General features: G+C 43.1%; 2 protein-coding genes across 2 annotated transcripts in view; one reads left to right on the top strand and one right to left on the bottom strand.

The window, feature by feature from the left end:
* The first annotated feature begins 1,448 nt into the window (after positions 1–1,448).
* Positions 1,449–15,072, top strand: serping1 (serpin peptidase inhibitor, clade G (C1 inhibitor), member 1). Its single transcript, XM_042104383.1, has 10 exons — positions 1,449–1,610; positions 1,994–2,044; positions 6,783–7,056; positions 7,609–7,926; positions 8,025–8,231; positions 11,437–11,580; positions 11,771–11,974; positions 12,165–12,304; positions 13,888–14,110; positions 14,684–15,072. The coding sequence occupies exons 2-10, from the start codon at positions 1,994–1,996 to the stop codon at positions 14,938–14,940; spliced, it is 1,818 nt and encodes a 605-aa protein (XP_041960317.1). The 5' UTR covers positions 1,449–1,610; the 3' UTR covers positions 14,941–15,072.
* A 2,344-nt stretch (positions 15,073–17,416) lies between these two features.
* The window catches only part of doc2d (double C2-like domains, delta), a 33,631-nt gene continuing 26,172 nt past the window's right edge, over positions 17,417–24,875 (bottom strand). Inside the window, exons 9-11 of the mRNA XM_042104395.1 lie at positions 22,754–22,835; positions 22,242–22,338; positions 17,417–17,966 (exon numbers count right to left, since the gene is read on the bottom strand). Coding sequence (XP_041960329.1) covers positions 17,836–17,966; positions 22,242–22,338; positions 22,754–22,835 — 310 coding nt within the window. The 3' untranslated portion in view covers positions 17,417–17,835. The remainder of the gene's footprint in view (positions 17,967–22,241; positions 22,339–22,753; positions 22,836–24,875) is intronic.

Below are 24,875 nucleotides of genomic sequence, written 5' to 3'. Positions count from 1 at the left end.
TCTGTTGATTATATTACTTTCTTGACAAATAATGTAGCCTATGTCATTTTTGTGTGTAAACCAGACAAAGGTTTGGACACTATGGGTCTTTCTTTAAAGAAAATATTTTATTTATGTTCTGACTATTTTTACATTGTAGAAACTTTTAAACTAATGCAAAATAAACTGATAGGATAATAGCCTAACACATGGGGTGATAGTAGGCTAGGCTAAACAAAAACAAATGTAAACAAACGAAATGTTTTATTTACGATACAAGGATACAAGGATACAAGGAAGTTTATTGTCACATGCATATAGTTACTGGAAGTAAGAAATGCAGTGAAATGTCTGGTGTCAGCCTATTTGTGCATTTAGGGGAGGGGGGGAGTGCAGTAGAAGAGGGGTTTAGTAGATTAAGTGGCAAGGGCTGCATAAGAAAGGTGGGGGAGGATTGGGACCTTGGGCAGATTCACCCAACTGCCAGGGGTCTTGGTGTGTGTGTTGGGGGGATGACAGGGGAGATGGGATAGTGTGCTGTGTATGTGGGGAGAGGGCAGTGTGCAATATGTGTGTTGGAGAAGCTTCCTCATGAGACAATGTGCTGTGTATGGGGGGCACTGTGCTGTAAGTATGGTGAAGGAACTTACTATTGCAAACAGAGTACTGTATGTATAATGTGAGTGATGACAGTGAAGATGTGTGTGTGGGCGGGAGGGGAGTGGAGCAGTGACTGTGTGTGTGTGTGTGTAGTGTGTGTGTGGGTAGGTGGGGGCAGTGTGCTGTAAGTATGTAGAGGATGTGTGTTGGAGAAGATCCTGAAGACAATGTGCTGTGTATGTAGGGGGGGGGGGGGGGGGGCAGTGTGCAGCAAGTATGTAGAGGAGGCTTACTGTAGCAAGCAGTGTGCTGTATGTATGTGATGTGATGACAGTGATGATGTAAGTGTGTGTGTGTGTTTGTGTGTGTGTTGGGGATGGGGGTGGGGTGGGGGGTGGGGGGGCAGAAGGCTAGGCAATCAAGGACATGGGTAGATAGATTAGGTTCTGCAAGCTTAGTCTGTTTTTATCTGTGAAGACATATATAGGCTGTGTGTGTGTGTGTGTGTGTGTGTGTGTGTGTGTGTGTGTGTGTGTGTGTGTGTGTGTGTGTGAATCATGAGGCCTCACATACGATTCAAACAGATAATACATATTTTGGAAAATATGTCATCACTCGCTTACATGATGTCACAATTAGGAGTCTCTTTAAAAGTAAAAATTAAAAGGCATGCAGAAGAGAAAATGTAGCATAATGAGAAGACTTATTAGGAAACAGGACCATGCTGAAACCTAATGTAACCTAATAAGACCACAGATCCCAGCGGCGGCTCTTTGCCAAATCCTTTCCCATGTGGTTTTCAGTAAATCAGCAGGGCTTTATACAACATGTTCTAAGCAAACATGCACGTTCCCTAAACCAACAAACAGATTGATCATTGGTCCACACAGAATGCTAAAGGGAGAAGAGACAGACACCTAGCACAGAGAGCAACTCAGGCAGACATTTAAACCATTGCCTATGGTTCCACAGACTTATTAGACTGCAGGTCAACAGACAGAAGCACACAAATAACTGGGAAAAGAATCTATGTGAGTATGTTTTGTTTCCATTTTGTCACCCGAGAAAAGCTGATTATCAAGGCCCTTTGAAGATTATCACCTTGAACAGTGAAATGCAACAACTCTGAAGGGATTTAGATGTTAATTGTGATGGGTCTTGCCAACAGCCATGCCAATCTAAAAGGCAACTTGAATCAGGCGGAAAAGGTGATCAGACTGTCAGCCTGTTAGATTTGCATGCTGAGGGACAAAGAGTGACTTTACCTTGTTGCAGAAAGAAGTGTTAGTTTGTCAGAGATGTTGTGTGTGTGTGTGTGTGTGTGTGTAGGTGTGTGTGTAGGTGTGTGTTGGTGTGTGTGTGTGTCATATTGATTTTCCCTTTTTCACCTCACGCTCTGTGATCTTGTCTTCAGATGAATCACGCGGGGATGCTGTGTTATCCCTTTCTCCTGCTCCTGCTGGAGGTAAAGAAAACGGTGACAAAGAAAGTGGATGAAAGGCTGACTAAACTGATGTGATATGAATTGAAAAGGAGTTGTGAGAAACACAACATGGTTACCATCAGATATGCGGGGGAGCAGAAATGAAATGAAATGTTGTGTAGGCCTATGCTTAATTATGAGGCCATGCCTGCGCATTAATACAACTGCTTCATTTTCAAAGGAGTGGTGCAGTATTTAACAATGTTCTCTGTAAATTCTATCAGTTAAAATATGACCCTATCAGCTAAGCTCAAGTCACACGAAATGTGTTATCTGGCTGTACTCCGCTAAGTCATTCAGTAGGGAATAATGGATATAATCATTCATAGCACATTAAGTGTCAAAACAAGACTGCTCCACTGAGAGAAAAAGTCAAGTCAAGTCGGCTTTATTGTCAATTTCTTTACATGCACTGGTCATACAAAGAATTGAAATTCCGTTTCTTACTTTCCCATGCAGACATAGACATACTTTAAATACAGACATAGACATACTTTAGACATAGACATAGCCATAGACAATAAAAAATAAAAATATACAGACATACCACATACAGACATTAAAGTGCGAGACTGAAATATAGAACATATATTAGAATATAGAAATATATTCTATAAAATATAAAAAAAATAGAGGTAGTTGTGTTAATAATAATAATAATAATAATAAGCTTTATTTGTATAGCACCTTTCATACACAGAATGCAGCTCAAAGTGCTTTACATTTGAAGCATGTAACACAATAATAGTCAGTCAGTCATTATCAGTCACTTTTCTTCATTGCTGGGGCCATTTATGATCCACTCAGCAACATATCAAAAATATAGAAAAAAAGAACATGTCATAAGACTGGCAGCCTTAATTTACCCCCCACAAGCACGCCATATGGCAACTGTGGCAAGGAAAAACTCCCATATTCCAGGAAGAAACCTTGAGCAGAACCTGACTTAATAGGGGGAGCCCATTTGCTTCTGGCTGGCTGCGCCCTCCAATAGCAGCAGATGTAGAATAATCTGAAAAAGTAGTCTACAGGATAAGATGAGTTAACTAAAAGCTTTCCTGTACAGGTATGTTTTCAGATCTTTTTTAAAAATATTTACTGAACTCGCCTGCTTGATGTACAGAGGCAGGGTGTTCCATAGTTTGGGGGCATAATGGATAAAAGCAGCTTCTCCACTTTGTTTGTGGAGCACTTTGGGTACGATTAAAAGATAAGAATTGGATGATCTAAGTTTCCTTTGTGGTTGATAAAATATTAAAAGCTCAGAGATATATGAAGGTGCTATGCCATTCAGAGCTTTGTAAGTAACTAACATAACCTTAAAATCAATTCTATAGGAAATAGGGAGCCAGTGCAGTTCAGCCAACACAGGGGTGATGTGTTCTCTCTTCTTGGTCTTAGTTAAAAGTCTAGCCGCAGAGTTCTGTATGAGTGCCAATTTCTTTAGATGTTTTTTGGGAAGACCAGTGAAAAGTGCATTGCAGTAATCTAACCTGCTAGTGATAAAAGCGTGAATTAGTTTTTCTGCATCTTGTTGAGTTAAAAAGGGCCGCACTTTGGCAATGTTTCTCAGGTGGAAATAGGCTGCCTGAGTAACTTTACTGATATGGGGCTTAAAACTTAACTCTACATCTAAGATGACACCGAGGCTTGTTACTTTTGGTTTGACCTGGTGCGCCAAGTTCCCCAGATTACTAAGAACAATATCTCGCTTTAGTTTTGGTCCAACCAAAAGTACCTCTGTTTTGTCATCATTTAGTTTCAAAAAAATTTTGCTCATCCACTGATTAATGGAGGTTAGGCATGCAGTGAGGGAGCAAAGGCCATCTGGGTTAGTTGGCTCCACAGAAATGGTGGAACGGTAGATTTGATATAGGCCTGTAGTTGTTCAAATTGGTATGGTCAAGATTTGACATTTTAAGTAAAGGTTTCACAACAGCGGTTTTAAAAGCAGTTGGAAATATACCTGTTTCTAATGAGGTATTTATTACCTTGAGAATAAAGGGAGCTAAGCTATCATATACTTTTTTGAGGAATCTAGTAGGGATTGGATCCAAAACACATGTTGAGGAGTCGGTTTGAGTTATAATTTTACTAAGCTCAGATTGAGTAATAGTGCTAAAGAATCTTAATTTTGGGGGGCTGTTTTTGGGTGTACTATCAAACATATTACTTGTGTTACCAATAGCCTCCCTTATAGAAATGACTTTGTTTTTGAAGAAGTCCTCAAATTCTTCGCATCTTAGAGAGGATGTCTGACTGAGTGTATCAAAAGGTGTTTGATGCAATAGCCTATCAATGGTAGAGAACAACACCCTAGAGTTTCCACTGTTTTCAGCAATTACCTTAGAGAAGTGGTTCCTTCTCTCATTCCGAATAGCTCTATTATAATTTGCTATTTTTTCTTTTAGAATGGCACGGTGAACCTGTAACTTAGTTTTTCTCCATGTTCTCTCAGCTTTTCTACATGATCTTTTTAGATCATGGATATTTTCGTTCATCCAAGGTGTCAGTTTGCTACAGGGCCTTTTTTTAGTCTTTAAGGGTGCCACTCTGTCAAGCAGAGCGCCTAATTCACGATTGAGAGCCTCTACCATTTGATCAATGGGATGATGTAAAATATCTAAATTTATGGAGTCTATAAGAGCTATGAACTGCTGTTCTGCTCTAATGTCCAAGAGTCGCGATTTGATTGCAATTTCGGGATGAATTTTTGGAGTATGTAGTACTATATTAAAAGATACACAATAATGATCAGACATATTTGTTGTATATTTACATAACAGCAGAGTGGCAGAGTGATAAATAACATTGATAGCATTTACATGAAGTTTAAACTTGTGCTTGTGTGTACTGTATATTTATATTGATATGCAGTCATTTCAAGTATATCAGGCTTGATATGAAGCAGCAACATGTTAGGCTGCGCAGTCACAGTGCAGTTCCACAGGGCGGTCCTGGGGAGGTGTTGGGGGGGGGGGGGGGGGGTTAGGGTAGACAGGATCCTAGGTTCCTAGGTTCCTGGCTGGCTGGTGGGTGGGGGGGCTGTCAGTGATGGGAGAGTGGGTAGAGTGTTCAGCATCCTGATTGCTTGGTGGATGAAGCTACTTGCAAGTCTGGTGGTGTGGGAGCGGAGGCTCCTGTACCTCTTTCCAGAGGGCAGGAGGCTGAACAGTTCGTGTGCAGGGTGGGTTGTGTCCTTGACAATCATTAGTGCTTTGCGGGTGAGGCGGGTGGTGTAAATGTCCTGCAGGGAGGGGAGTGGTGCTCCAATGATCCTCTTAGCTGTGTTAACAATGCGCTGGAGGGTCTTCCTGTTCTGATCTGTGCAGCTTCCGCCCCACACTGTGATGCAGCTGGACACGATGCTCTCGATGGTCCCTCTGTAGAATGTGGTCATGACGGGAGGCGTGGCACTTGCCTTCTTCAATTTACGCAAGAAGTAGAGGTCCTGCTGGGCTTTCTTCGCCAGTGATGCTGTGTTGGTGGTCCAGGAGAGGTCGTCGCTGATGTGCACCCCCAGGAATTTTGTGCTGCTCACTCTCTCCACAGCATCTCCGTCGATGGACAGTGGTGGCAGTTGTTTGTGGCCTCTCTGAAAGTTGACAACAATCTCCTTGGTCTTGCTGACATTCAGCAGGAGGTTGTTGTCTTTGCACCATTTGGCCAGCAGGTCTACTTCTCTGTAGTGAGCCTCATCGCCCTTAGTGATGAGGCCCACCAGTGTTGTGTCGTCCGCAAACTTCACCAGATGGTTGGAGCTGTGAGTGGTTGTACAGTCATGTGTTAGCAGTGTGAAGAGCAGGGGGCTGAGCCCACACCCTTGCGGGGCCCCCGTGCTCAGGGTCAGAGTGCTTGAGGTGTTGTTCCCGACACGTACTGCTTGTTGTCTCTGCAACAGGAAATCCAGCAGCCAGTTGCAGAGGGAGGTGCTGAATCCTAGCTTGTCCAGTTTGCTGATGAGTTGTTGTGGTATTATGGTATCGAATGCTGAACTGAAGTCTATGAACAGCATTCTCACATATGAGTCTTTATTGTCCAAGTGGGTGAGGGCTGGATGGAGGGCAGAGCAGATTGCATCCTCCGTGGATCATTTGGCTCGGTATGCAAACTGGAAGGGGTCCAGGGTGGGGGGTAGGGTGGCTTTGATGTGTGACATGACTAGCCGTTCGAAGCACTTCATGATTATGGGCGTGAGTGCTACAGGACGGTAGTCATTAAAGCATGATGGTGATGATTTCTTTGGCACGGGTATGATGGTGGCAGCTTTGAAAAGTGATGGGATGACTGCTTGCTCCAGAGAGGTGTTGAAAATGTCTGTAAAAACATCCTTCAGCTCTTCTGCACAGTCCTTCAACACTCGGCCTGGTATGTTGTCTGGGCCTGCTGCTTTGCGTGGGTTAATGGTGGCTAGTGTCCTCTTCACGCTGGCAGAGGACAGGTACAGGGGTTGGTCGTGGGGGGGAGGTGGGGTTTTCTGTGGAGGTGGGGTTTTCGGTGGGTGAGTGTCATTTTGTGCTTCAAAACGGGCGAAAAAACTGTTCAGGTCAAAAACAATTCCAAAACACATCAAAAGTAGTTTTAGATTCTAATTAAAAACATGATAGGGCCAGGACTGATCTATCCATTTTTCCCAAGCTGTGACAGCAATCAGTTATCTTTTTCTGTAGGCTAAATGCACTTATCAACTGTATACTTTTCTTGTTTTCATTTCATCCAGTTTGTCATCACCTTCTCAGTTGAGGTCATTGTCCCCATGGGGTCTGGATTAACCCTGAGTTGTCAACATGAAAAGGCCCCAAAAATGTTGGAAAAAACTTTCAAATGGACCTTCAGGTCAAGAGATTCCGTTTCACCAATTGAAGCAGGGGACAGCTCCACATTGTCAAAGCAACACATCCAAAAAACTCACGAGGGGGAGTATGAGTGTGTGATGACGGGATACATTGGTGATAGTCGTGCGAGAGTCAGCAGAATGTACAACGTGAGCGTGGGTGAGCCTCTTTTGTAACCTTTAAGGCATGGAAGACTATACGATTTTCTAACACTGCACAGTCAGCTAGAGCAAAGAATTAAAATAATTAAAACCATTGAAATGTATGGAAAAGTGGGCACTGCCAGTACCCCTTTGTTCGTACACTTGTCAGTGTCACCAGATCCGTTCTTGGTGACACCAGTGCCTGTGTTAACCAACCTGGAACAAAGTAGGAGAGGTTAAAGTTAAGTGAAAAGAAAACAGTAAATTAATTTTAGCCTCTGCTTATATGATGTTGCATGACAACACATTTTAAAGCCAGTCAGTTAAATGTGGCAGAGGATGGAGGCTCTCATTGTAGCTCACAGGTCAGTTTTCTGCAACACTGAATGCAAAAGAAATGTCAGCTCAAGCATGGTTAGTGATAATGGAAAATGGTAGGGTTCCAATGATTTCTTTCACTCGACTGCCCTCTACCTAACACATGCTTTAGCATCCCTGAGGTTTCCTTATTCTCTCATTCTCTCCTTATTTTCTTATTCCATAATTTTTCTTGTGGCGCATATTTTAGAGACCACCAGCAGCTTCAAACTGTGGGCAGTCGTCACAGTGACAGAGGGAGATGTTGTGGACCTCTCCTGCCATCCACATCTGCTATCTGCTAATAGAAGTGAGAAAATAGGCAATTGGTTTAGGGAGACCGAAGAAGGCCTTAAGCCCTTGGTTCTGGATAATGAAGATAAGGTGAGGGATGGAGTATACTTGGCCAGAGCAAATGATTTGTCCATTAAAATATACAACAGTAAAGTCCAGGATTCCGGCATGTACCACTGCCAAGTCCAAGAAGGAGCAGAAACCAGGACACAGTTGGTGGAGCTGATAGTGGAAGGTAAACATTCATGCCATGTGGTGTTTCATGAAAAAAGCCAATTATGTTTGACTTCACATGTAGGACAATCTGCCCATTCCGCCTTTTTCTTGATTCAGCTCTCCCGCCTCCTCGTTGTTATGGCCACACGGATCCATGGGAACTGTGCGAGGAGGACAAAAGTCGAACAGCGGGAGCCATACTGAGCGAATCTCTAACTGACTTCTCCACTAAACTCTACTCCCAACTCCGCACAGTCAAGCCTACTGATAATGTGTTGTTTTCACCAGTCAGCATTGCTGGAGTGCTCTCTCACCTTCTACTGGGTAAGCTTTGATTGGCAAACCATTCTGAACCTGTGAAGCTGTCATCATTTTGTTGAACAGCAGGCTTCAGAGGCCGTTTACACGACACCGCCGGGTGGATTTTCTCTTACCGCTTTCACACCTTTAACGACTCCGGCAAGAAAAAACCTCGCGTGTACACACAGAGGTGTAACCGGCTAAATGTGCTGTAGTGCATATGCCAGACCAGTCGATGGCGCCGCTGTGCAGAAGCTTCACGATCATTTTGCGTGAATCACGTAGAAGAAAACATTGTTGAAACAGTTTGTTAAGCCAGAGAATGTCTAACGTTAATAAGTGCTCTGGTTAAGCAGTCGCATGAAATAAGGAGACTACAGACAATTCAGTTTTCAATTCAACTGTTAAACTAATAAAGTTAATTTTCAAGGTATGTGACTGCTATGTGAAATTTCAAATGCTTAGCCTATGCATTGCATTAGGTCTGAGCACCACTGGAGAAAACACTAACATGCAGTAAGCTAATGTTTAACTAAGTTAAGCTAACGTGTGCTTCTAACTTAGCCACTAAAGGCTGATAGGCTACATTGTGCACATAAATCATGACAGGGGAAAGAAAAACAATTTAATATGATAAATAAAAGGTTTGGTTTGTTTCGACAAGCAACATGTCAGGTCGAGTGCCGTGGCTGAGTTGAGAGGTGGGGCTATGTCGTCATAAAGTTGCCGGCTTCGCACCTACAGGCGTCTACACGGCGAAAGTTAGCCGGCGGTGTCAAAAGTTCCCACTACGGAAGCCGGTTTCAAAAGCTATCGGTTTCAGTCTCCTAAACTGCCGGCGTCGTGTACATGCAAGGCGTAACCGTTAACAAAACCTCACCGATTTCACAAAAACCGGCGTCGTGTGCACGGCCCCTCAGTTAGCCTGGTGTCACCAGACTCACTAACTTCGTTTCGCTTTGTGAGAGAGTCTGGTTACTCACAATTGAGAAACGTTTCCAACCCTTGCATCGTAATGGGCGTAGACTTTGTGTTAACTTTGAAATCATCGGCCCAGCCTAACCAAAATTTGATGTTTGCAGGAATTGCTACTACTGTTTACCACAGCCACTTTTGATTTCAAAACTAACGTCATCCCCTCTTCTCGCTGACTTGCCCACCATCCTGGCTGAAGGAAACAAACGCATTAAGAGGAGCCAGAATGGTATCTCAGTGAATTAAAAATGAGCGGAGATACTCGGTGGGCGGGGCCAGGCTATGCTTCAGTAGATTAAAGGGCAAATGATAAAGTGATGAACTGGTGAAATGGAATGGAAAAGGCACTATTTATTGAAAGGCACTATTTATATGGGAGAAATCATTTTCTAAAACGGATAGTTCTGGTCCTTGATTATGATTGGCTGAATCGCGTTCGATGCCGTTGTAAAATCCAACACAAACATACACCTTGACCGCTTTTTGTTCTACAGTACTGGGCTAACATCTTCATACAAAAGTTAGAGTATCGCTAACAACGACCCTTAGCTGTTCTAAAATCAGTGGAACATACGGCCTCTCGGGGCTTATTGCTTACATTTATATTGTATTTATGACCGCCGCGCAGCGAAGCAGCGGTCATATAGGTTTAGTCCTTATTCGCATGTCCAAATTTCCGTTAAGCATTCCCGGGACACTGTAAGACCGGGGTACACGGAACTTGGTGGGCATGTAACCCCACATGGATAGCATGGAACCATCGTTTTTCATTTTGATCTGTAGCCCCCCCGCTGGACTGGACCCCCCGAAAGGAGGGTAGGGCAGACACAGTTTTCTGTGAATATCTCGAGAACCGTGGGGTTTAGGAGGACCATTTTTTTTGTATGTTGATCTCAAAGGGCCATGTCAACACATTCCATAACCACTCATTTCATGTATAGCGCCACCTAGTTAAACACAAAAAAGTAAAAATGAGGTGTTGTAATCGCAGGTATCTGTGACCTAACATAGTCAAAACTGCACGAAATTGGAAGTGTAGGATCATTATGACACCCTCTGAATGCACGCCAAGTTTTGTGGAATTCCGTTCATGGGGGGCCACACAATAAATTAATTTATGTTACTATACACCAACTGGCCTGTAGGTGGCCGGAGACAGTCTTCTGTGAATATCTCGAGAACCGTAGGGCCTAGGAGGTCCACCTTTTTTTTTGTATGTTGGTCTTAAGGGGGCATGTCAACCTATCCCATTACCACCTATTTCATGTATAGCGCCACCTAGTTAAAAATTAAAAAGCAAAACATTAGGTGTTTTCATCACAATATCTCTGGCTGACATGGTCAAAACTGCACGAAATTGAAAGTGTAGGATCATTATGACACCCTCCGAATGCATGCCAAGTTTCGTGGACTTTCGTTCATGGGGGGCCTTACAATAAAATAATTTATGTGTAAATTTAGTGACCATACACCAACAAGGATTCCCGGGACACTGAAAGACCGGGGTACACGAAATTTGGTGGGCATGTAACCCCACATGGATAGCATGGAACCATCGTTTTTCGTTTTGATCTGTAGCCCCCCCACTGGACTGGACCCCCCGAAAGGAGGGTAGGGCAGACACAGTTTTTTGTGAATATCTTGAGAACCGTAGGGCCTAGGATGACCAATTTTTTGCATATGTTTGCCTCCAGGGGTCATGTAAACCCATTCCATATGCACACATGTGCATAAACAGATACACACGCACACACATACATTCATAGTAATCCTACGTATGACACATACTCACACAATAGACATATATACGCATGCATGCACATGCACACACACAGGCACATAAACAAAAATTGAGTGTGCATAATGCAATTCAGTGAGACAGTTAGAATCATATATGCCTTTCAGCGTGACTTATTTTTGTGGAAAACATGTGCTGGACTGGGCGGCGGTCATTTTTTGTACCGCTCTGCGGTACATCTAGTTGAATAAAGGGCCAATCACGCCATGAACGGTATAGAGATGGCGGCAAAAAAGTATCGCTATTATTCAATTAATATATTTAGGCTGATATCAGGCTTGCAAGTCTGTTTACATAAGCAAGGCTTTATTAAATAGCAGAGAGGGAACCTGACGCTGAAGCTGACAAGAGTTTCTTGGAAAAACAAAATAATGACTCGGGTTTCTTACACCTAGCTCTGTTTCTCTTGCTCTTTCTTTCTTTCTTTCTTTCTTTCTTTCTTTCTTTGTCATTTAGGTGCTCGTGATGACACACGGAAACTGATGGAGGATGGTCTTTGCCTTCCTCGTGGTTTCTCCTGCACACATAAAGCTCTGAAGACCCTGAAGGGGGACACCCAAGAGTCTCTGGACATGGCCTCTCACATCTTTTATAATCAAGGTTTACACATCATGGAACACTTCCTAAAACACATTTACTTTAGCTTATTAACAATAAAAACAACATCATTTGCTTACTAAAAAAACAGTATACCTTAAAATAAATAAATATAAGAAATTGCACTTTAGAAATGCATCCATGTGTCAAAGATGCTATGAGTAATGATGTGAAACACATCCTTTCATTTTAGATCAAATTCTGAGTGAGGCTTTCATCAACCAATCAATGGAGTTCTATGAGGCTTCCCCAGCAAAGCTAACTGACGACAATGATCAAAATTTGAAGATGATCAATGATTGGGTAGCAGAGAAGACAAAAAATAAAATCCCCAAGTTATTGGACTCTGTGGATTCCTTCAATCAACTGATCCTAGTCAACGCTGTCTACTTCCTTGGTCAGTGTCCTTTGAATGTGTTTGTGTGTAAACCTTTTAATGCATCTCACATCTAACATGATGTCACACTGTGCCGTTGGTGAGTCTGGAACATAGGCCTATACATTCATTGAGTGGTCACAATAATGAGCTGAATTTAAGAATGAATGTAACCTGACATCTGACCTGACTCTTCCTGTTACTGCTGTAGGCAAATGGAAGTTGAAGTTTGATGCGGAGAGCCGTCCTGCCAGTTTCACAAAACTAAATGGAGACATAGTCAATGTACCGACTCTTTATGGTGCAAAGTATAAGCTCTCAATGCAGTTCTTTAGCAGCCTAAGAGCCCAGGTAAGTCTTTGGCACTTTACCACCTGGACTGGTACCACCAAGGCTCGGTGCTAGGGACACTTCTCTTAGTCATTTACACCACCTCCTTGGGTCTGATAATCCGCTCAATGGCTTTTCTCACCACTGATACCAATACAGATGATACACAACTCTGTCTGTCATTCCCACCTGACGACCCCTCGGTCTCGACACACATCTCTGAATGTCTCTCAGACATATCCTCATGGATAAGGGAACAAAGGTTGTGAGAAACGTAGGTGTCATGATTGATGACTACCTGACCTTCTTTGACCACGTTGCCCTGGTCGCCTGGTCGTGCCGCTTCGCAATATTCAATTAGGAAAAATTAGTCCATAACTAATTCAATATGCTACCCAACTCCTGGTACAGGCCGTGGTTATCTTGTGCCTCAACTACTGCAGCACCCTTGTAATGGACCTCGCGACATGTACAGTGAAACACTTACAGATGGTCCAGGACACAGTGGCACGCCTGGTCTTTAATCAACCCAAAAGGGCACATGTTACCCCACTGCTCATCAAACTCCACTGGCTACTTGTAGCCAACCAATGATGATGGCTTATAAAGTGATCTCCGGTTCCACACCCACTTTAATGCTCTCTTAAAGGCATATGCTATCCTCCCTATCATTGCACTCTTCTGAAGAACGCCATCTGGCACTGCCGCCAGCATGCTCACGGCAATCTACTATTCTCATCTGTAGATCCACCCGATGGTAGCTGCCAGTTGTTATACCACAGCATGTTCTATCTAGACTTAGCTCTTCCGAGAGTAGCCTACATCCTAACACACTTAACTTGCACTTACCATACATCTTTACTGTAAAATGAATGTGTTGGAAATAACACAACCTGTGTTGTTTTTAACACATCTCTATGTCCCGATAGGGACAACACAGTTTGTGTTGTTTCTAACTAACATATTGCTTCTGTTATACTGTATAACACTGTGTAACACAAAAATTTGTGTCATTTTTTATCACAAACTTTTGTTTTCTTCTTACACAAAATCAACACGTGTGTGTCGATTTGAAATTACTATAATTCAAAACAAATTGCAAACCAATGGTGGAATTTGACGTAGAGTACATTTTGGCAACAAAATTACAATCCACTGAAGTGTCCACATTGTCAGTGGTACTGACAAAATTGTCCATATCAGTCTCTGAAGCACTAGAGAGGGTGGGTACAGATAAAATCTGCACTCTTAAAATGACTGTGTTGAAAATAACACAACTTGTCTACGTCCCTCCACTTGGCCTTGGTTATTCTCAATGTTTTGTTAGTGGCTTTGGACAAAATAACCAGCTAAATGAATAAAGGTTACTGCCTGTGACCATGTGGAACAGTGCTATATACACACAATAGTTTCAGTCCTGCAAGATGTGACAAAAGAGAAAAATAAACAGTGAAGTTCAGTGCCACCTGTTCTGCTAAAACACCTGAAGCTAATAATTGCACCTTCAGCTCAGGTATATCTATGTGATTCATCATCATGTGAAATCTATTCCTGTTAGCTTGAATACTTGTCACTTCCCTGTCACTCCTTCTGTTGCCCTGTAGGTGGGAGCATTCCCTCTCACAGGCAGAAACAGACTCTTCATCATGGTGCCTGTGTCCTCCTCCCTGAAAGACCTGCAGGCAGTGGAGGAGAGGATGACGGACACTGTGCTGACGCAAATGGCCAAGGCCATGGCCAAAGTCGCCCCAACCGTTGCAGAGGTCACCCTGCCAAAACTCAAACTGGACATCAACACCGACATGAATGGATTGATTGGGGACATAGGTAAACCGTGTGTGTGTGTGTGTGTGTGTGTCTGTATGTACTTTCTTTTTTCTTTGACCTGTGTAATTTTTTGTACCCATTCTGTCAAAGTAGTAGAAAAATATAAATAGCCCGTCTGCAAGCTCATTATTCAGTCAGATTGTCTTTGAATCATGATCCATTGGTTATACGTGATTTAGATTAGATTAGATTAGTTTCAACTTTATTGTCATTGTGCAGCGTACAAGTAGAAAGGCAACGAAATGCACTTTGCTCTAACCAAAGTATAGGCAGGTGGTGCATAAACAGTATATAGATACAGTATAGTGCAGTGTAAACAGTAGTATACAGTTAAGAAGGTGGTATGATTTACAGTAATATATATTAAATATAAATATGTGCAATGAATTAGTAGTAACCTTATAATAACAGAATGTAGTATGAACAATGTATGAACAACATGTATAGATATGTGCAGTGAAGATAGAGAGTGTTTAGTTAAATTCCGCATGTTCACTAAAAGATGAGGGCAATTCCTTTGTACTGGTCATCCATCTCTCCCCTGCTCTTTTTCCCTCTGCGTCCTTTCACCAGGGATGGGGGAGCTCTTTAACGAGCCAAACCTGTGCGGGTTGTTCCCCGAGCAGACAGACATGCCCGTAGCCCTGTCGGATGCCCGCCACCGGGCCACGCTACTGCTGTCCGAGAGTGGCGTGGAGGCGGCGGCCGCCACCTCGCTCTCCTTCGCCCGCTCCTTCCCCTCGTTCTCGGCCATGCAGCCTTTCATCCTGGTGCTGTGGAGCGACCAGGCCAACTGCCCCCTCTTCATGGGGAGGGTGACCCAGCCATGAATTTGAGAGGGGGGAAAGCTTTGAGGAATGTAATAACTCAAGTCTTGAGTTCTTAACAATCGCACTTGTCTTTTGTTATACAGTAGTATAATACTATGCTGTAACATTACAATAAATATCAGAATAATTTCATATGGCTGGAGCTTAACAGTTAGATTTGACAGTTTTCTGTTCACCCACCATTCACAGATAGGTCAAAATAGGTAGGACCTTCCTGACATTTATTTGAAATACAGAAAACGAGATACACCATTGAAACACATTCAATTTATTTCAAGACGCAATTACAGAGACCGACCACACGATGGCAGTCACGTTGTCCACATAGACAGTGAAGACACAAAGCTTTTGAAGGGAACACTTGTTATCCAATTGACTTTTTTTTGTCCTTTATGCGCTAGATACCCTTCCTCCCCACTGTCAGTAAAGGGAGGCAATACCTGGTCATTGCAATACAGGTGTATTCAAAAGCTAAGACAATGGAGCAAGTTACCCTGAATTGTCCTCAAAGCAAACAAACACACATTAGCATGGACAAAAACAGCAACAGCGAGAATAGCATTTGACATTTCAGCATTATTCTGTGCAAGGCATATGATTCACTCTGCATGCAGATCCTCTTTGTTATGCATGACCGTGGTAATGTCACAACAGTATCAACAGAAGTAAAGGGAGTGCTTTGTTGCTCCACGTAGATGAGACCAAAATAAATACCATAAATAAATAATCCTATTCATTCTCCAAGATTTAGCAAAAATATGGCACCACAAAACCCAGAAAGCATCGAGGCATTTAAATAATACTATAAATAGGATTTCAAAAGACATGCAACATGTTCAATCACAGCAGCCTGTATGGTCATTACATCAGCTGTACCAAGGTGAGTCTCTGTGTGTTTAAGTGCATAGAGACGGAGATAGATCCAGCTCTTCCATTAAGTAACATTACACACACACACACACACACACACACACACACACACACACACACACACACACACACACACACACACACATTCTTAATTGGTGAGCACAGAGACAGCTCATCCTACAGTGTTTCCCTCTCCTTGAGATCTATATGACCATTTTCTGTAGCCCAAAGCAAAACCAACATACTGTAGATTAGTACAAATGACTCCATAGGAGAGTTGCATCGATGCTGAATGTAAGCGGAGATGGACTCATGGGTAGCAGGGTTGGTGGCTGAGGACACCAGTGTCCTTTGTGGCTTTGTGACCTTGCTCCCCAAGATTGCCTTTGTCCACATCAGGAAATGCATAGAGTGTGTATGGTGAAGTCTGAATCTACCACCTGTACTGACGGTAGACTTCTTTGTTTCTGTGCCGACACCCCAGCATATTCCAGAGAGATAAGAGTCCACAGGTTGACCACTTGAGATGCAAGCTTGTCCACTCACACTAAGCCCTGCCCGAACTTACTGTTACCAGCTGGTAGATGCACTTACCGGTACATTTACAGTGGCACATACATTTACTTGTTTAGCAGACACACAAGCACATGGTTACACATACACACACATTCACACGCACAGACACAAAAACCCCTGTGCACAATACAATCTCAGTCACAACAGAGAGCATCACATAGTGTGCCTACTCTGAAACACACAAAGCGATGTGAAAGAGAATCGGACACGCAAATACAAACTCTCTCTCTCTCTCTCTCGCACACACACACAGTAATTGCTAGGCTGGTCGGTATTGTTTGTCAGTGAGTAATATCAGAGATTGTCCGTGGAGCCCCCCAGTGATCCCTGGGGTGGGCGGGGTTATCTGGAGGAGAGTAATCCTCTTTGATCTGAGCATAAATAAAATGGGGCCAACCCTGAGGAGCCATCCATACACAACAATGGGGGGAAATGGAGAAAGAGGATTTCTGCAGTCTGGCCTCACAAATCTGGTGTCCTCTTATTGTCGGGTTTGCTGGACAGCAATCTCTGCCAAACAGGACAGACTGATGGATGCCCCAAGCAGCCTGACCAAGGCTGCATATTTTCTCTCTCTCTCTCTCTGACTTCCTCTTCCCCCCCATTTCTCCCCAGCCCTCTCTCTGTCTGTCCATCTTCCTGTTTCCCAGAAAGGTACCTAATTCATGTGTTCATTTCATATTGATTCATTCCATTTCAACTGGAGAAGGCCGTTTGTGCTTTAGTCCCACTTTGCACTTTGCTACAGGGATTCTGAATAGAAACACACACACACATACACACTAGCACACACAGGCACACACACACACACACACACACACACACACAGAGAGAGACAGATTATACATAGTACAAACAGGTACACAGATGAACATGGTCCAAAGGAGAGACATTGTGCTTTTGTTTGACGCCACCAACACGGCACCCACAACTGTAGTGAAACAAGTATTACCACTGAGCCAACCAGGACATAGTGTTAGTAGGGTGGTAATAACACAGTAGGTACTGTGTAATAGTCTTTTACACATCACACTGAACAGATCAAAGAGGCCGAGTCACAAGACAGAGTACAGTCCCACATAGAAATGTAAAAAAGACAACAACCAGAAAAGCTAGAAGGAAAGAAAGCAATGGTAGTAAAACGAGTGTGGGAGAACTGTGCCAACACTTTGGACAAGTCAGACAACTTCTCTTCACGTAACATCACAGTAACGCTGTGCTCTCTTTCAATCTGCTCTTTTTCTGTTTACTGAGACAGTTTTAGAATTTTGCTTATAATTATTTGGTTAATAAAACATTATTATCAGTGTCATTATTATCAGTTATTGCATATAAATATTATTACTCCATTACCTCATTATTATTTTTACTTTACAATGCACTTAAAAACTGTGTGTGTGTGTGTGTGTGTGTGTGTGTGTGTGTGTGTGTGTGTGTGTGTGTGTGTGGTTAATCACTGCTAGGAGCCCCTTGTTGTGTAAGTGCATGCCAGTACTCCACTTTCTTCCCTCCAAATTTCAGACACTCAAACCAGTGTTTCAGCTTCTCCCCTTTAGCATTGATGCCCAGCTCCACACCACCTGACAGAGAGAGAGAGAGAGAGAGAGAGAGAGAGAGAGAGAGAGAGAGAGAGAGAGAGAGAGAGAGAGAGAGAGAGAGGAGCATAAGTGAGTGCCACTGGAATTAAAGGAGTTTAAAGAGGATGTGCTGTACTGACAACCTCCGGGATTACTATTCAGAAAATAAAGTGAGGGAAATAGGAGAGTGAGTGAAGAAAGGAAGGCATGAGGAAGAGTGAGACAGAGAGACGGAGAAAAGAGGGGATCCCCAGGAGAAGGACATTGAGTGAGCAGATTATGAGGAGGACGAGAGAGAGAGAGAGAGAGAGAGAGAGAGGAAGAGCTTTAAGGGAACTGGAGCAGGAAGTCCAAATGAGGTTGAGAGAGAGAGAGATATACAGAGGGAGTTTGAGTGCTAATTCCAAAGATTGAATTAAAGAAAAGGAAGTTGAGATGGAGAGAGAGGACCCTCACTGAGGCTAATTACCATCTGTTGGCTCAGTGACTGTGCATTTAAAGTTATGCACCAGCAATCCAAATTCACGCAACTTGCACTCCCTTCCACAGACACACACACACACACACACACACACACACACACACACACACACGTATGCACGCACGCACGCACGCACGCACACACATGCACGCACACACACACAAAAAAAGTCGATTCTCTGTCTGCCCGATCCAACGTAGGGAATCAACGCCTGGTTGAACAAGGTGTGCAGGTTGGGGTGTTTATGCAGGCCCCTCACGTACCTTTCCTGTCTCCTTCCCACCCACACACATCTCCACACATACACATAGGTAGACAAACACACACACACACACACACACACACACACACACACACACACACACACACAATCAATATGGAAGGCCCAAAGACCCCGGGGGCGTTCATGATAAATGAGTAACACGTGTGACGCCTGCAACACAAGAGGTGAGGTAATGGAGAGAGAGAGAGAGAGAGAGAGAGAGAGAGAGAAGGAGCAGATGGTGAAAAGATGAGTGCAGAGGCGACAGAGGAGGAGAGAGGAGGTAAAAATGAGGACAGAAATGATGGGAGACTGAGAGATAGACAGAGTCTGGGACAGAGGAAAATAAAAAAGAGGAATAGAAATGACTATTGAAAGAAGACAACAGAAAAAAAGAAAAGGAAAAGACAATGAGAAGAATAAAAGAACCCGAGAGATTCAGAAACATGAGTGATAGAGACAGAGGTGATACGAGGGAACAAAAGTTGGACACTACATAACTACTACAGTATCTGTAGTATGTATTTGTCAAACGCAGTTCATGTCTAATAGCTCCAATCAGCACTCTGACACTTGTCTCATCTCTTCCTCAATACCTCATCATAATCCTCCAATCTCATCCTATTACTTTACTCGCCGTTTATCTTTCTCCATCTCTCTCTCTCCCTCTCTCTGTCTATCTTTCTCCATCTCTCTCTCTCCATCTCTCTCTCTCCCTCTCTGTCTATCTTTCTCTATCTCTCTCTTTCTCCCTCTCTCTCTCTCCCTCTCTCTGTCCCTCATTCCTCTTAAATCAAATTGATTGGGTGGCAGCCTGACACATAATGCTTTGGCAACAGCAACACCAGCCATTCATCTAAATGAGCCATAAACAAGCACTTCATATCTGTCTCTCTGAGAGGAATGGGTAGAGGGCTGTGTTATCAATTTAGACTTAACACCAAGTCTCTGCTCTCTCTTCCGGTCCATCTCTCTCTCTCTCTCTTTCTTTCCCTCCCTAATTCATTCTCTGTTTCACTCATTCTCTCTTTTTTTCTTCTATTCTTTCTCTTCTGTTAATCTATGTGAGCTCTGAAAGTTTGCTTGATTTATTTGTCTAATTCTTTATCTCTTTGTTTTCATGGGTTGTGGGCCTGGACATAAATCAACTGAAAGGGCTTACGCAATGCTTGGCATGAGGTAGGCATGAAAGTGAATTGATGGTTGTGTTTGCTCAAGGGCGTATGTGTTTGTGTGTGTATGTCTGGTGTGTGTGTGTGTGTGTGTGTGTGTGTGTGTGTGTGTGTGTGTGTGTGTGTGTGTGTGTGTGTGTGTTGTGTGTAACATAGGATCAAGCAACTTGGAAACATGGGCAGTGGTGGGGGAGCTTCCCTACACTGAATTGGTGTACAGTTGTAGATGTTGTGTAGATGTTATGTTTAAGTGAAGTGCAAATGTTTTGCATGTATACACATAACATTGATGCTGTGTGTGTGTGTGTGTGTGTTTGTGTGTGTGTGTGTGTGTGTGTGTGTGTACTGTAGGATCAAGCAACATGAGCAGTGGTGGGGGGAGCTTCCCTTCAGGAAACAGCTTTCATATCAAAGTGTTTCACCACTGCCTGCTTACAGACTAGGAACCACACACACACACACACACACACACACACACACACACACACACAAACACACACACACACACAAACATTCTCTCGATGCAGTTGTGTCACTGAGTATTAAGCTGTCAGAAGGTTTGAAAGCAATTGCAGATAGTTCATGTCAATTCCAAAACCACCCTTCTGAGCAAAACATATTTATCTTTTCTGTTTTTTCTCTCTTTCCCTCTCTCCCCTTTCTTCTCCAAATCCATTCCTCATCCTCTCCTTCACTCCTCCTCCCTGTGCCGCGTCCTCCCATCGCCTCAGTTTACCTTCCTATAATCCTCACCCATCTGCCACGCAGTGCAAACCAACCTCTCCATATTTATAACGTATACCAACCCCTCCTCACAAATACATAGGCACACACACGCACACACACACACTAAAAACAAACATTTTTTATCTCACACACAAAGACCCACCACATCTTATCACCATATGATGATCCATTTAGCTCTCTTCCTATGCCTTGTAAAGGGTTACATTGTCATAGTTTAATGCCAGTTAAAACCCATTAATACAACTAAAGGGATTTTGAGAATAAATGTGCCTATCGCAAATTATTGTATGCCTAACCAAGCTTATTGACAATGTTGTTAGAGTTAGTATGACTGCAAGAGGCACATACAATGTAAAGGACACATTGGGATTTGTGTTACTTTGTAAAGGTGCACAAACAAAGCACTGGCTGCCAATGAGCCCCATGTTCAATACGGCCACTTCTTCCCACTGTCCTTTCAGCTCCATGTTTATCATCAATGGCTTTGCTTAAAGGAGAATTCCGGTGTGATATTGACCTAAAGTGTGTTGAAACATGATACCGAGTGTGAACGTATGTATCATAGCCCATCTCGGCTTGTCCCCTGCACTCCAAAATCTGGTGCTAGTTAGCCGATGCTACCAACAGCTTTTTCAATGGTGGTGCTTCGGCATCGGGCTAGCCATGCAAATAAATCACTGTTTTACACCATTTACGAGGCTTAATGTATCTCCACACTTCATTGGTAGACTTCCGAGGGCCCTGACATTTAAAACGAGACATTAAGAACTTTGAAAAAGCACTGGTAGTTTACTTACAAGATAATTTATGCAGACAGTATCTTAACGAAGTTTAGCGTTTGCAGCCATCTTGAATTTAGTCACGATAAGTCGAGCGACGAGTAAAAATGAACAGGTATGATTAGGGATCAGATTCCAAAAATAATTCAGTGGAAATGCATGGATTCCAGTTTCTTCCAGTAGCAGCAACTGGAATCCATGCATTTCAATCCATGCTCGTTTTAAATGTCAGGGCCCTCGGAAGTCTACCAATGAAGTGTGGAGATACATTGAGCCTCGTAAATGGTGTAAAACAGTGATTTATTTGCATGGCTAGCCCGATGCCGAAGCACCACCATTGAAAAAGCTGTTGGTAGCATCGGCTAACTAGCGCCAGATTTTGGAGTGCAGGGGACAAGCCGAGATGGGCTATGAGTCATACGTTCTCGGTATCATGTTTCAACACACTTTAGGTCAATATCACACCGGAATTCTCCTTTAAAAAGAGCTATCTTCATCACAGGGTCAAGGTTAGCAGTCCACTCTATCTCAATAGTATGAGTGATTCTGTACTTGATGGCTGTCGTAAATAATTTAGTATTGAAGAACAGTACAATCACTGATTGCTTATCTGACAAAAAGCAGATTTGATATAGCTTAGTTTATCCTTAAGGCAGTGCAAAGCTGATATCCATTACAGACAACTTGGACGCAATATAAACTGCCATTTTGGAATGAAAACATCACTGTACTTGTTTGCACTGACAGGATACTGTAAGTAAATTACTACAGGACTTGGTTTTGGGGGACATGCATTGTTCATTATGAAATTATTACTTGATATTTTAAGACACACACCTATGAAGTCATTGCTCAATCCAAGGTCATAGTCCCATACAGAGATCTCCAGGGTCTTCTTTGCTAGTTGGTCTTTGGGAACCTCATAGAAAAACTCCTAGGAGGGCAGATGATGTTACAGAGACACTGTCAAAGACACACTGTTTGCTCAGAGACATTTTCAGACCCGCAAAGCGTTCATGATTAGTTTAGCCATGCATGCTCTTCTGAATTGCTAAGCTTCTTCTATAAATCAGCATTTTTGTGTGTGTGCTATTTTCTGATAAATTTAATCAAACATTAGGAACCACAAAAACTTGTAGCTGAGAACAGATTGATCTATTCAGACTTTCAGACTTTGAGTCTGAATTAATGAAAGCTTATTTCTGTTATTATTACAAATCCTTTGTGCTTTTCAAGTCACAAAGTTAGACTGTGGTGGGACACTTACTGTATCTATTGCATTGTACTATTTATTCTGTGTGTCTGAAGAGTTGGGTAGAAAATGACAGTGGAGGTGGAAAATGACTGACCTCATTAAACTCTGGGTTGAGAGTTTTCTTCTTCACTGTAGTTTTGTACTTGGACTTCTTACCCATGTCAGGCTGTAAAACGCTGTGTAAGAAAGAGAAGGGTGAAAAAGAAAATCGTCAAAATCCACGGACACCGCCATGCCTGTTCAAACATTTCCCTTGCAAAGGGGAGCAGGACTTCACATTGCCTTCGGAACATCAAAGGAAATGATCAGCGAGTTTTGTCTTCTGACATTAAAACACCAGCAGAACAAGGGAGCAGACAGAACAAAGACAGAGCGTCAGACGGAACACTCACGCAAATTCTAAAGAGGGAAAAGAACTCAAGGACGAACAAGAGAGACAGCCTTGTTACAAACTTATTTCCTTCAGAAGTCAGAAAAGGGTGAGAAAGAGATGATAATCAGGAGAGAGAGAGGAAGAGAGAGAGATGAGAATGGGAAGTGTGTGACCTAAAGCAATGCAGATAGAGACACACAGACACACAGAAGGAGACCCCAGTGGGCTATGGACCTTTTCTCGTTGAGTTTCATTTAGAAAATGAGAACATTAGATGACATTTTACAACACTATCCCTCACACACACAGAAAAAGAGAGAGAGAGAGAAGAATGCAAGATTAAGTTGCAGGGTGAGGAAAAGGATAAACATGAGAGAGATAGAATTGAGAGAATAAGTGTGTGTGTGTGAGTAAGAGAGAGAGAGAGAGAGAGAGCAGAGAGTGAGAGATAGAAGAGAGTGAGGGAGAGCAGAGAGACTTCATGAGCTCTTCTGTGTGCATAACTGGAGAACTGGCAGCAGGAAATGTCAAAGAGGAAAGAGCGAACTGAAACTGAGTAAAATCCCGCAGGTGGGCGGAGGGAGGGAAAGCGATAGAATGAGAGCAAATAGAGATTTCATGTAAAGCAGGGCCTGTTTGGTGAACGGGTACAACAGGATGAAAGAAGGCAAAAGCGAGTGGAAGAGGGGAAAGGGAGAAAATTGGGCTATGAGTGCTCGCGTCTGGCAGGCCTGTGTTGCTTACTCAGCACTTGTACCACTCCACACTTTCATCCCTCTCTCTTCATCTCTCTCACTCACGTTCTCTTTCTCCCGACTGTCACGCTGTCACGCTTTTCTTGCGCTAGCGCCGAGTGCTAATAGCCTGGTGATATTTCAGTCTGTTTGATGGCAGGTTATAATGGCTTGATATTTCACGACTTCAAAAACAAATGCGTCACCTGGCTGGGTGAGCGGCACTGGCAATTTGCATTGTGATTAAGTACTGTTTAATAGGCCGACCAGGGGTGATGGGCAGCTGGCTCTGAGCAACAGCACCAGGAGGACCAACAGCACCCAGGAGAACCAACAGCGCACAGGAGAACCAAGAGCGCACAGGAGAACCTACAGCGCACAGGAGAACCAACAGCACCCAGGAGAACCAACAGCACCAGGAGGACCAACAGCGCATAGGAGAACCAACCGTGCACAGGAGAACCAACAGCACCAGGAGGACCAACAGCACCAGGAGGACCAACAGCACCCAGGAGGACCAACAGCACCCAGGACCGTGAGCACCCCATTATTTTCCAAATTAATTGTTGCATTATGTAGGTTTCATTTGTAATTACTTAATAAATGTATATATCAACACAATTCTGATTAGTTAAAAACCACATAACTTTCAGTGTCCCGCCGGCGGGACGGTTACCCCCACCCCCCCCCCCAACATTTGTCAATTGTATGCACCATATTGCTATGTAGCATAGTAATGTTATACACCATTTCAAACCTTTACAAAGCTCTTGGGAATCCAAAAATGACAACTTTTTTCATGTACAATCTGTATAGTGCTTTACATTCTCAGATTAATCTTATTATGTCTCAATTAAATTTGATCCAAAATGCCCCCCCCCCCCTCCGCTTTTGGTGCTACCCTGACTTCTGGCTGCAGTGTAGCTGCAGCACAATAAGTAGATGCAACATATTGGGTACTGAAATATTCACAAGACTCCATAGAAATTGAATCTTCATGTTGTGTTATCCAATATTAGTTGTACAGATGTATAGTCTATCTTATACACACTCATTGAACCAACAAAGTAAATGCAAAAATGAATTTCCCCTGGATCAATAAAGTATCT

The sequence above is a fragment of the Alosa sapidissima genome, chromosome 1 (genome assembly GCF_018492685.1).
Source record: "Alosa sapidissima isolate fAloSap1 chromosome 1, fAloSap1.pri, whole genome shotgun sequence".
NCBI lineage: Eukaryota > Metazoa > Chordata > Actinopteri > Clupeiformes > Clupeidae > Alosa > Alosa sapidissima.
This window is presented reverse-complemented; position numbering and strand designations above follow the sequence as displayed.

What these genes read in the sequence shown, in the direction of transcription:
- serping1 (XM_042104383.1), top strand. Translation starts at nt 1,994, where the DNA reads ATGAATCACGCGGGGATGCTGTGTTATCCCTTTCTCCTGCTCCTGCTG. An exon ending in AATGTACAACGTGAGCGTGG is followed by an intron (nt 7,057 to 7,608) that starts GTGAGCCTCTTT and finishes CGCATATTTTAG; the next exon opens with AGACCACCAGCAGCTTCAAA. An exon ending in GGTGGAGCTGATAGTGGAAG is followed by an intron (nt 7,927 to 8,024) that starts GTAAACATTCAT and finishes TTCTTGATTCAG; the next exon opens with CTCTCCCGCCTCCTCGTTGT.